The 13,222-nt window shown below is 44.5% G+C and overlaps 1 protein-coding gene across 1 annotated transcript in view; it reads left to right on the forward strand.

Moving 5' to 3' along the window:
• The first annotated feature begins 1,890 nt into the window (after nt 1-1,890).
• SLC2A9 (solute carrier family 2 member 9) overlaps nt 1,891-13,222 on the forward strand; it is a 204,067-nt gene continuing 192,735 nt past the window's right edge. Inside the window, exons 1-2 of the mRNA XM_025192520.1 lie at nt 1,891-1,917; nt 10,422-10,501. Coding sequence (XP_025048305.1) covers nt 10,442-10,501 — 60 coding nt within the window. The 5' untranslated portion in view covers nt 1,891-1,917; nt 10,422-10,441. The remainder of the gene's footprint in view (nt 1,918-10,421; nt 10,502-13,222) is intronic.

The raw sequence follows: 13,222 nt of genomic DNA on the forward strand, positions 1-13,222 counted from the left end.
CTAGTGTAGGGATGGTCAATTATTTGGGCCCAAAGGCTACATAGGGAGTTTTGAAGAACTGTCATGGGCTGAGATCCATTGCCTGTATGCCCTGCCCTGTGAGCAGGGTGTGCATGGGGGTGTGTGGAGGGGGCAAGTGCACGTGTGTGGAGGTGCTGCCTGGGAGCCAGCCAGGGGTGAAGGGAGGGAGGAGAGGTTGGGGGTGCATGCAGCAGAGCTCTCACAGTCTCTGGCTTCCCCTCTGGTGCTCCGCATGGGGCCAAGCCCTGCTTGGGGCAGCTTGTGCCATGCTCCTGCACACACCTGCTGGTGCTGGCTCCAGCCCAGGCCCCAGCCAGTGTGCAACTTCTACAGTGTGCAGGGCTATTCCCAATGTAGCTGCAGCCAGCTGGGTGCTGCTCTGCTCCCCTTGCCTGCAGCTGTGGCTGTGGCTGTGGCTGCTGATCCTGCTCCTGTCCCTGCTGTACCACTCTGGGCAGACAGGGAGAAGCTTCAGCCGGGCATCTTCTGCTCCACCACATGGAGCTCCAGCTCCCAGCTGCCTTCCATCCACTCTGCCCACCCAACACGATGAGCAGCTGTCTGTGGGTGGGTGGAACAGGTGGCAGGAGGCTGGAAGCCAGAGCCAAAGCCCCATGCACTGGGATAGGAGACAACTTGCTGAAGTTTCCCCCCTGCCCACCCACCCAGAGTGGCGCAGCAGGGGCAGGAACAGAAGCAGGAGCAAGAACAGGAGCAGGAGTTGTGGCTGGAGGTGAGGAGAGGAGAACAGCCCCACCAGCCCACACAGCTTCCAATGGGGCTGTTTCCCCTGTGGCTGCTGCTCTGCTCCGCTTCCCTCCAGCAGCGGCTCCTTCTCCCACTCCTGCCCCTGCTGTGCCACTCCAGGCGGGCAGCCGGGTGGCTCCTGCTGGAGGTGGGGGGAGCAGGAGCACACTGCGGGCTGCCTTGGAGGAAGCAGGTGGGGCTCAGCCCCAAGTGGAGCACTGTAGGCTGGATACAGTCAGCTGGCAGGTCAAATCCAGCCCACAAACCATGTTTTGCCTAGCTCTACCCTAGTATATTCTGTTACCCTGATACCGAGTTAAAAATTTACCCTTTTCTGTGGAGGAACTTCACTAAAGGAAAGGCAGGGCTCTTCCAGTTTTGTCCTCATCCATAGCTTGTTTGGCATAAGCTATAAATAGTGGCTTGTAATCCTCTCTTATTAGACAACCAATTCATCAGGTGTGAGTCAGCATTCTTTTAAGGTTTCTGGAGCTATTGCATTCATTTATGATACCATCTGATGTGTGTCCGGTCTATGAATTTAGAAAACAGTAGAAAAAATATCTCAACCAAAATACTGTGTTTTTCTTATAATCTGTTAAGGTTTAGGGGTGTCACTGGTCCTCATACAATGCAACCCATTTCGAGTAGAATTCTTAAAGGAAAGGAGCCATGCACACTCATACTACTGAAAATGAGACAATGTGAATTTAGGTATCAAAGCATGGATTTTAAGTGCTTCAGTGTAGGTACCCAAATTTGAATATGCATTGTCTTAAATGTAGGAAGGGAAGATTCCAAGCTGTGCAACAAATAGCAAAAGCAAAACTGCTGAGAAAATGTAAATATTGGGGAAGCCAAGTAATGTTACAGCTATTTTAGACTGGACAATAGACATTTGTTTTGCGTGATTTTTGCTAGCCAGTAGTTGCAAAAATGAATAGACTTTATTACTGTTAATGATTTATTGCTTATCAATGGGTGGAGAGTTTAGTGGTGGGATTAGTCAGTTTAATGATTGAACTGCCATGTCTTAGCAGAGAATGCTGCACCTGCAATGCAATTTTTTTTTTTTTGTGTAGCAGAAGTGTATTTAAGAGGGGCAAAATTTCATGTGGCACTGACAGTGAAGAACACCTTGGATAAGTGGTAAGTAACTTTCTGAGTTTTTGGCTTGTGGTATTCATTCATTTGTATCTGGTGTTTCATTTTAGGAAATGTAAGGATGATATTAAGATTAAACACTTTTTACCCCCCAGGGAGTTAAAAATGTTTCTTTTTATATAGGAAAAACTATCTTATGAAATTCTAAATTGAATGAGCTCTCAGCACCCATGGAACACCAACTCATGTGCAAACAATATTGAACTCTGCTATTTTTACATAGTCTCTCTCTCCTCTAACTAATGTACATGTCTATATTAACTCATATTTTCCCTCTGGATTGGAATTCATGGCTTTCTGTTACATGGGGGAAAACAAGAAAAACTTTGAAGATAGTAAGAAAGAAAATGTGGTCTGGATAGTACTAAAATATCTTCTCTCACAATAAAATTCAGATAAATAAATTGATTTGGCTGATTTTGAGACATAAAAACAAAGATCTCTTTTATATTATTTACTAACTGCTACTGAAGATGTTTCCTTTTTGAAGCTGTATGCTTATTTGTGTTGTGTTGATACTAGAATTTCCATACTGGCACATACTGTAGAAGTATGCAATGCCAAATTAAACATTTATGTCCCGATTCAAACAGGGGTAGTTAATAGTAGAGATTGGAATTTTTTTACTAAAAGTCCATTCACCCCTTCCCCTCCCCCTGCCACTGGAAAGCACTAATTAGTCAAAATTTGAAATTTTCCACAAGAATTTATCAATAAAAATTTAAGTGGGGAAAGTTTCTCAGAACTTCTGGTCAGAGGAAGAGACTCAAAAATAGTTTAATGGCAGGCAAGGTTCTTTGAGTAGAAGTGATATCTTTATTAGACCAACTGAGTAGTCGGAAAACAGTTCTTAGCAAGCTTTCGGGCGCTATCACCCTTCTTTAGGCAGAGGGAGTCTCTGCTGTTCTGAGACTCCAAGGAATAAGGGTCTAAAGGTTATGGATTCAACTGGCATGAAGGAGAGAGACAAATTCAAGTCCCTGGTTTAAAGCAGGTGTAGCAACAGTTAACAACTGGGTCTCCCATGTGCCAGTGGAGTACCCTAACCACCAGGCTATTTTTTGTTTGAGAAGGGTGTTTCTGTTTTTCTTTTTGGAAAAAGTTTTTTAAAGTCTTAATTTTGTCCTGTCATAGACAAATTCCAAATTTTTGCCCACAAGGGATTACAATTATTTTTTATATTAAAAACAATGTCATACAAGCTAAATAGGACTTAAAGCAGCAGAAGAGTTGTTAGTACATAACACTGCATTGCTAGGTAATAGGACTAACAACTGGAATAGCCTGGAGACTGACTTCAAAGGAGGTTTCATCTGATTTCAGGCGCCTTCCCTAGACAGCACAGGAGAAGTTTGCATGGTTTTTGTCTGTGCTGTACCTTTTGTATTGGATCCTGTTGAACAGATACATAGAACTATTAATTTAACCCCCTTCATAAGCATGGGATTATACTAATGAAGAAACAAAATCAACATCCAGTTGTCACTGTTTGGAGCACTGCATGCATGATGAGAGCTAACTTAACCAAGATTCAGAATGAGGTGGAGTGGGGGCTCTTGCAATCATTGCATTCGATCAGGACACTCTGGGGACTCTACTTTTGGATCTGCTTTATTGAAACAAACATTTTTTTTCTGAATTCTTGTCACGAGTAAGTATATTTTTTGTAGGGAGGATGGTAGAGAAAGAATTCTCAGGGAGACTGTATTTTTCATTTTCACTAAAAATTTACCAGTATTTAGTCAGGTTTTCTTCAAGGACACATTGTACATTTAAAAGCACACACAGTTGGAGCCAACAGGTGCCTAAATTCCACCTAAACTCCATTTTAGGACCCTAAGTCCAAGACTGTAGTCTTGAACACCAGAGCTTGCATTGCTGCTTAATACTGCAGGCACCTAAGTTTTGTGGATGCTCCAGTTCATGACCTTAAAGTTCTTCAGGCACGTAAAAAACTGTTTCTACCTCAGTTTTGACAAGGTTTGACAGCTCACCTTGCTCCTGCAGAAGACCACTCAAGAGTCTCTGTCAGTCTCCTATCCAGTAGGCATGTTCTGAAGATACCTGCTAGATCATGCTTCCTTCAAAATGCATGGGGGATTTTAAAATAATGAAGATAATGCCCACTCACTTTTTGTATGATACCTGAGTGCTTAGAGCATTCACTCAGTTGAGCTACCCAGATTCACTTCCTTTTTGCCCAAGGGGATTCAAGCCCACATCTCCCAGGAGAGTACCCTAAACACCAGACCATGATCTGCTCTGGAGTGAGGAAACACTCCACTTTGCAGAAAAGAATGAATGATTCTTTGTGCATCTCTGCATGTGAGGGGAATGCTGCAAAAAGTGAGCATGATTCAGTATCCCAGTGGTTAGGGCACTTTCTCTTGTGTGGGCAGATTTCTGAGCTTCAGTTCCTGCTCCAAGGGCTGTTCATTATCTTTATCTTTGTCTAATGGCTGTTTTACTGTAGGTCTCCCATGTCTTGGATGCATGCTTGAAAGGGGGGCCGCTACAACTTCTTTTGGAAGAAAAGCTCCTCCCCTATTCGCTTTTTGAAAGAAAGGGCTTTTAGACATTGCCCTTTAGAAAAGCGTTCTACGCTGTGAATTCTGAGTAAAGAGAGGCCCCACTCACCAGCTCAGAGCAAGTTGCCTAAGCTGCTAGAGAGCTATGGGATCTCAGATGAATTTCTCTCCTCAGTCTTTCCCTGTTACCAAGTGTACATAGTTCACAGCTCTTTGTGTTGTTCAGTGCAGATCCTATTCTAAGGCACCGATCCACACCCCCAGGCAATGTTTAGGGAGCTATTCCTAATTCAAGGTTTTGGCCATCAACAGTTTGGGGGTTGGGGTCTAAGAGCTGGGTATTAAAATGCTCAGTGTTGCAGAAACTAAGGCTGCTGACAAACATTCATTTACAGGCATGATGGGATTTGATCCCTGATCCCAACAATCACATTTCTGCCATGTCACATGTGCATGGCAGGATACGCAATTTGGAGATCAGGAATCAGATCCCAATTGTTCCTGACTGGCCAGTACAGGGGAAGCCTGGATCATTATACCATGCCAGCAAGTTGAAAGCTGGGTGACCAAACAGTTGATTGTCAGCTGGCTCCTCAACTGCACCAGTGTTTGAACAGGCCCTGGTGCAGTCCCCATACCCAGCTGACAATCAGGTGATGGTTGGCTGGCAGGGACCACAGCAGGACCGGTTTGACTCTTTGTGTGGTCTTAACCCTACCACACATTCAATTTAAGGCAAGATGGAAATTAGCTACAAAAATATTAATTTTTGTGTAATATTTTTGTGGATGGTATCCCTTTTATGTTGCCATTTAATCCCCTAAACTTGTGTCTGGGTTAGTATTTAAATGTAATGTCTGCCATGGGCCTAAATGATCCAACACACAGGGTATTTATATACATACTCTGGGAGATGGGGGAGGGACACACACACACTTTAATTAGATTGGCTCTGGCAGCCAGTGTAATTAAAGCACCCAGAACATCACGGGTATTGGCATCCCCACACTGAAAAATGGCAGTGGGGGCACTTTAGCTAAAGTTCATTGAATGAGCTTTAGTTAAAGCACCCCCATCACCATTTTCAGTGCAGGGACACTGATACATGTGACGCTGGAGTCATCTGGAGTGCAGTAATTACCACTATCCAGCAGATTCAATTAATTGAGTCTGCTCTGACACATTGTAATTACAGCACACTGGAACAGCCTCAGCATACAAGTGCCCACGAATTACAGAACTGTGAACATCATCTCAAGTGCTTTTTTTTCCTTCCCCCCCCCCCCGCTGGAACACCTCAAAGTTGTCTCCTATGAAGTGAGTGAATGCCAATACTGCATGCCATCATCTAGTCTTTTCCTGTTCTGAAAAGCAGAAGCATTTCAGCTGTGATAAAACAGCTGTATTTGTTTTGTGGCCCTGGACAGCTCACCAAAGCTCATTAAGTGGCCCTGCAGCCAAAATAAGTGCCCGCCCCGATCTATTAGGACCTTTTGCTCCAGCATTAATGTGTTTTTGAAGAAATTCAGTGATTCACAGGCTGTTTGAACTCTGCCTCTATTAGCGATCTGATTTAAAAGGATTAAAGTTACTACATTTTATAAGCAAAGGGATCAGCCTAAGGCATTGGTTCTCAACCTCATTAGACACACCCTCAGAACTAGCTAGCTCTTAGCTTTAATTTTTTTAAAAATTATTATATAAAAATAATAGAACAATTCTTTTGTTGAGTTAGAAAATAGCAGGGAAAGGAGAGATTCATAGTTATACCCAGATATAACTATGAACTTCTCTCCCTGCTATTTTCTAATTCAACCTCATAGGGCACAATAATGTGCTTTTACATTATACATTATAACCAGGTTAAAATTAACTCCTTACTGGGTATACAGAACCATTAAAACTGTGTTCCTCAGCTAATAAATGAGAAAATGAAAACCCTTTTCATGGATCATATCACAATAATTATTTACTGGTTGGGGCTAGGGGGTATGATCTTTTGATATGATAAAGTACAAAACCTAATTAAATTATCTTAGTTGGCATAAAGTATTAAAATCTTCTTTTAAAATGACATTTATCAAGTGTTAAAGAGTGATTAAACTGTATCTAAGAATGGTACCTTGATGAATGAAATGGTTAACAATAGCAGAAATACAAATCCCAGACTTTAATTTCCTTCACACAGACTCACATAAAATATTTTGACAAAGGGTGAGTTCTCGAGGTCCTATTTCTATGTGCTTTAATCATATAAGTACACCAATGCCCCATCCAAGTCAACTAGATTAGCCAGCATGTGATAATTTTGGGAAGCTATGTAGTTTATGAGTTCTGCTGAAGGTTGCTAGAAATACAGAATTGCTGGCTCTTACATGTCTCTGAATGAGTCTACCCACCCTTGCTGATAGGCTGTATCAATCAATCCCAGTTCAGACACAGCAGTCACTGAACTGTAATAATAAACTATTCAGATACCAATACCTTTTGAATCACAAATTAGCTATAGCTCAGAGTGGCTCCAACTCTTTCTTCAGGAACTGTAATTTTATGATTGGAAATTCCCAAATGAGGGAAGGAAGGGGGGAAGCTCTGCAGAGCAACACAGGAAGCTTTGGGCAGAACAGAAGAGATGGACAGGTTTTCATAGGTAGCCCAGCTGATTTTCTTCTAAATACCTAACAATAAAACATTTTTTTTTAAATGGCAGTATTTCTACATCAGTGGTGTCAATGCTTCTTGTCATGTAAACCATGCAATTCCAGCTTGGTGTCGTTGTTTATTTTGCTTTGCTTTTTATCTCTAGTTTAACACTTCTCCATATTCCGGTATTTATTTATTTATTTGATATCTTAAGTCAGAATTGAAATCTCAGTGGTAATTACATTTATATGAAACATACTGATAAGAATCTTGGTTTATTAAACAGCATACTTTTTATTGTGTTCTAATTGCTACAATGAAACATGAGACTTCAGGTTCCTTTTTTTTTTTTTACTGTGTGCTTGTAAATGTAGCAAAGTGCAGTTGAATTAGACCTTTGACACTGAGCACATAAATGCCTTTTTTGATTTCATATTTGTCCTTCAATGAAGGCCACTCCAGTTCTTCCTTTAAAACACTTTTCATAAGAGCTACTGAAGAAGTGTTTACTATGGAAACCTGCAGCAGTGAAATGAAGGTGATACACACATGGACTTCAGTAAGGCCAAGATTTCACTCTTGAAGCAAAACTCTGCTCCATGTACTGACTTTTGCATGCTTTCTACCCTAATTTGGAAATCAGCTCAGATATGCTTAAGTAAATATACAATAATATGTACTATATTTAGTAAAAAGCTTAGTAGTGTTACATTTTTTGTAGCTCTGTATTGGTTTTAATGTTTGCAACAGTGGGGTTGGAAACTGTATTTTTCTTGGGAGCTTAAACGGTACCTGAGCACTGCAAGTTTTTAATGGTTTTTTCTTTGTGAACTAGGGAAGTACTAATACTCTATTTTATAGATGAGGAACTGAAGCACACAAAGGTTAAGGATTTTGCCTAGGTCAAATGAGAAGTCTGTGGCAAAGCACATTACCAAAACTTCTCTTGTGGGACTTAACCACTAGATTATCCATCCTCTATGAATTCCAACTAGCAATTCTTCATCTAATAAACTGTGGACAACATACATTGGGTATTAAATGATGTTCATGCCTCTGTGTTGGTCCTGATGATATTCCCTGGCCTGGTATAAAGAAGACACTATGCCAAGGGTGCTCAACCCCCAGGCCAAATCTAGCCCCCAGAGCCAGAGCTGTCTCTAGGGGTGTGCAGGGCCCAGGGCATATCAGCCTGTGCAGGGCCCGGTGGGGAGGGTGGGGAGGGGCCAGAGCCATCAGCACTCAGCGGCACAGCAGAGTCTGCAGTGCACAGCAGCATGTGGAGGCCGCAGTGGGACCTGTACGGCACTGCAGGGCCTCCCAAAGTGTGGGGCCTGGGGTGGTCGTCCTGATTTACACATACCCCTCCCTCTCCGGGATGGCCCTGCCCAGAGCTGTCATCCAAGCCGTGGGACTCCACATAGACATGAAAATTTGGCAGCAGGAGAATGGTTACCACTCCCCTACTGCTAAATTTCTGGACCTATGGGGAGCCCTGTGGGTGTTGCCCTGTGTGCTAGATTGGGCATGCAGGCCAGCAAGGGGCCAGATCCCAGCAGATGGGGTTAGGTAGGGGTGTAGGCCTGAAGACCAACACCATGCTACTTATCTGGCCTGTGGCTCATCTGGTTCTCGACCTTGAACTACAAGGTTGGGCACCACTGTGCTATGCAGTTCAAAGTACTGTTTCCTTGAGGAGATGGATAATAGAAATCTAACAACCAGCTATGGCAGGGGTGGGCAAAATACGGCCCGCGGGATGAATCAATGGCCCACAAGGCCATTCTATCCAGCCTGCGGGGCCCCTAAAAAATTTAGAAAATTAATATTTATCTGCCCTTGGTTCCCATAAAAAATGACAGGAGCCAGGGGCAGTAGGACCCAGGGGAAGCCCTCGTGGGCTCCTGCAACATCAGGGCCCCCATGGCCCTGCCCTGCCCCAGTCAGAAGCCACAGCAGGGGCTTCTGGCCTGGGACCATGCAGCTGCATCGTGCCAAAAAACTCAGGCAAGGAGGGGAGGGAAGGGCAGCTGAGGACCCTGGGTGGGGAAGGAGCCCGGGGAAAAGCTGAGCATGGAGAAAAGTGGCCCCTTGCCCGCCCCATGGCTGGCACTCCCTGCTGCAGCCGCTTGCAGCCCATGCAGGGCTGTCCTGAGCAGGCACAGGCAGCCCCACATGGGCTGCGATCAACTGCAGCACGGAGAGCCGGCCACGGGGCAGGGGAGGGGCCACTTTTCCCCATGCTCAGCACCAGCTCATTCCCTGCTGGTGAGGGGGGGGACGGGCCTGCCCCCCCCCCCCCGCCTGTACCGCGGAACTGGGGGGCACTGGGAGTGAGTGGGCAGGGAGCCAGTGGGAGCACAGGGCCTGCACCAGTGTCCTGGGGCCAGTGCCAGCAAGGCTCAGAGCAGGGAGGCAGAGGTACAGGGTCTTGGCTGTCAGGGGCTCTATGGAGCTGGTCCAGCTCCTCCCTCTCCCTGCTGGTGCAGCCCAGCCCGACTCCACAGACCCCTGCCAGCCTGCGCCCTGCTCTGGGCCCCACCGGTGCTGACCCTGGGACATTGGTCCCAAGACATTGGGACTTTGGTCCCAAGATGATGACCAGGGGGCAGGGCACCTGTCAAGGGGCAGGGCTACCCATGCGGCCCTCAATAGCTTGCCAAAACTGAGTAAGCAACCCTCTGCCCAAAATAATTGCCCACCCCTGAGCTACGAGGTATTAACCTCTGTGTCTTAGTCACATGAGAACACTAGTACTGTAATTCCATCTACCTGACTTCCTCCCTCCTATGGTTTCAATAGAAATGGTGCTCTCCTCATGTACGGTACTTTACTATGCAATGCTGAGCAAACTGCTGCATTCTACACTAGGGGAATATACTGGGAGCAGACAGTGCCGTTCATAGAAGGGCCTGACCCAGCTAGTCTTCATTTGTATAAAAATTAATGTCTATGAGCACCAAATGGGCCACATCCCCATTGTGCTAGGTGTGACATAAGCATATCAGAACATACCATTTTAAACAAAACAGGTCCTGATTCAAGAAAGCACTTTAGCATAGTAAAAATAAGCATGTGTTCTTAAGTCCCTTTTGACATTGGGCAATTCATCGCTGTCTTAATGAACACCTTACTGAATCAGAACTGAGATGAGTAGCCTAAGTCTGTAGAACTAATTATGGATTTTTTTTTAAATGCCTACTGAATTTGGCTCTTAATTTGTGAAACACGACTTCAGATGAAAGCTTTTACTATCTATGAATGTAAGATCAGTAATTTAAAAACCGTTCTTTTTCTCCCCTCCCCCATCACTAACAGACTAGCAAGAAGATAACAGGATGGAAAATAAAGAGAAAAATGGTGAAATTAAAGAAAACCAGGTGGTGAAAAAGAAATTGGTGAGTGTGTTGTTTTTTTTCTTTTGTTTGTTTGTACCTCCCACTCTGTCATGCCTTTTCCAGTTTCCACCTTTTATCAAAATTAAACATTCACTATCAGTTTGGGAGTAAAGACACAGAAAATAGCCATGAGATACTGAGAACCATGAGATCCCAATCTTTAAGTATTGGCAGATTCAGATTCTGGGTTCTTCTGTAAATGAAGAAGTAATGATATTTCCCTTCAGCTCCTGTTGGCTTCATCCCTTTAGATTGTAAGCTTGTGGAGCAGGGGCCATCTTTACTGTGCATCTGCACAGTGGAGCCTATTATATAGATAATGACTCTTGAACAGACTGAATGTGGTTTTGGCCAAATTAACTGGTGATTAAACTGCAACAAGCAATCTCCATTTCCTGGAGGGTGCTACTCCAGTTGAAATGTATGACGGCACTCACTTGGAGGTCCATTGGTTATAAATGGAGCTCCAGGTAGATCAAAACTGAGAGTCCTTCACAAGAAGTATATGGCCTATCTTAGCCTGGATTTCTTACTTCCAGAAGTGTTGCATAACACTTCTCTTCTTTCAGGCATTTAAGAAAAGAGTAAACTGAGTTTTTCTTGAACAGGGACCTGGAGAGTTGTGTGAGAGCTATAAGCAGTGCCAATTGGTTGGTTGACTTGTTTGTTGTGTTTTTACAAAGAACATAAGCCCTGTGAATAAAATGGATCAGACAAAAAGTATCTGGGTGCTTGCTCACATATTTATTTTTCTCTCTCCCCCAAAAAAGGAGGGACAGGAGGGATTAAGCAATTCCAGAGGCTGGATTCTTCACTGGGTTGAATCTTGTATCACTGGTTACACCTGATCACTGTAAATTGCTACTCAAACATAAAAAAATGATTTTTCTGAGGTATAAATGAGGTTTGTGGCAGAGCAAAAAATCAATCAATCAGTCAATAAAATAAAATCAGACCAAACAAATCCAAACACTACCTGGCCTGTTTTGAAGCTAACACACCCACAAGCTGCCCATCATGGCTCATTTCACTCTCACAATATTTTATTGACACAAAATGCTACACACTTCATGTACGTTATAAAAGACAGGAATTCACAGTTCTGTAACAGTACTGTTTCCACTGCTGACATACTAATAGCAGTAATAAATGTAGTGACTAGGAACTTTTCCAAAATATACTCATATCTGTATTGCCATATTTTCTCACATACCACGTGCACATAAATAAGACACATTCCTTGTTTTGGGGACAGGGCACTGAAGAGAGATGGGGGAAGTGGAAGATTTTTCTAGAGTCCTGGCTGAATCCTGACTGTTGATGCTCAGACCAAGAGAAACACCCTACTGTTTTGCCAGCAGTTTTTGGCAGCTAATTTAGCAGTGACTGTGGAAGGATCAAAACTATAATACTGAAAACTGCACTCTGCTCTTCTCTCTCTGGCTGGGAGAGAAGGATAGTCTCAGTAACCATAACAGAATTCATATGCTTCAATTCTGGCATATAAACTAATTTTCCCACTTAAGACTACAAAACCTAATTTTGGAGGGCTGTTTTTTGGGAAAAGGGTGCCTATGGCATGAGGGTAAATAAGCTATAGACACTTCCCAGATTCATGATCTGTTGTTTCAGGTGAACAAACAGCTGTACTCAAAAGATTTTGTTGTTTGCTTAACCCAGCTGATTACATATCTAATAATCACCATCTGTTATAGAATAATAGCATGGGTATATCAAGACTGTTTTGACTGTAGGACTGTAAAAACATCCAGCTATAGTGTGGCTATTATATCAGTGTTCCCTATATATTGAAATCTGTTATGTATCTCTTGCTGGTTAGGACAGTTAGTGCACTTGGGTAAAATCTTGTAGACATTACCTTAGCATAATTCCTTCTGCATTCAGACTCTAGGCCAAGTTCAAAGAGGTGTTTCACGTTCAACTTAACACTCAATGGGCACGTCCAGATGAGCGTGCACATGCCTCTTGCTCTGTCTTAAACCCCTTTGAGGCGAGGCAAGAGGCACGTGTGGGAATGAAAAAATGTTCCCCGCGCTGCAAACTTGCAGCACAGGGAGAAAATTAGACCCCTGGATATCCAGGGGTCTAAAAAAAACAAAGTTTAAAAAAGCGGGGCAGGGCATAGTCCCAGACCATGCCCTGAAGCAACTGGAGGCTGGGTCATCCACAGAGACACTCTGGCTGCCAGAGCGTCTCTATGGTTGGACCCTCACCCTGGTGCTGAAACATACGGGCTGCCAGACAGTGTGCTCAGCACGAGGGCTCCAGTGCTGTAAGTAAGGGGCCAGGGCGGCTGGAGCAGGGGGGAGGACCCCAGGACCCCTGTTGGCCCCACCCACTCCCCCAGCCCCCACATCACTTCCCTGACCAGTGCTCCCCTGCCTGCCCCCCTGAGCCACCCGATCCCTCCCCCCCAGCATCCCCATAGTTAAAAAAAATAAAATAAAATCCAGCACTTACCGGCAGTTGGAGCTACCGCCTGTATCACTGGGGTCCTGCCCGTGCAATGAGGGGTAGAGGGACAGCCCCAGCAGCCCCAGTTCAGGCCCTCCTGCCCCCCACTGCCCTGTGCTGCCCAGGGGGGGCTCTACCAGGAGGCCCCAAAGCCCCCCACCCCTGCTCCAGAGGCTTTTTTTTTCTTTTTTTTTCATGACAGCCCCCTCAAGTGATGGTGCCTGGGGTTGGGGGGCCAGCCATGGG

This window comes from Alligator sinensis, unplaced genomic scaffold (assembly GCF_000455745.1).
Source record: "Alligator sinensis unplaced genomic scaffold, ASM45574v1 scaffold104_1, whole genome shotgun sequence".
Classification (NCBI taxonomy): Eukaryota; Metazoa; Chordata; order Crocodylia; family Alligatoridae; genus Alligator; species Alligator sinensis.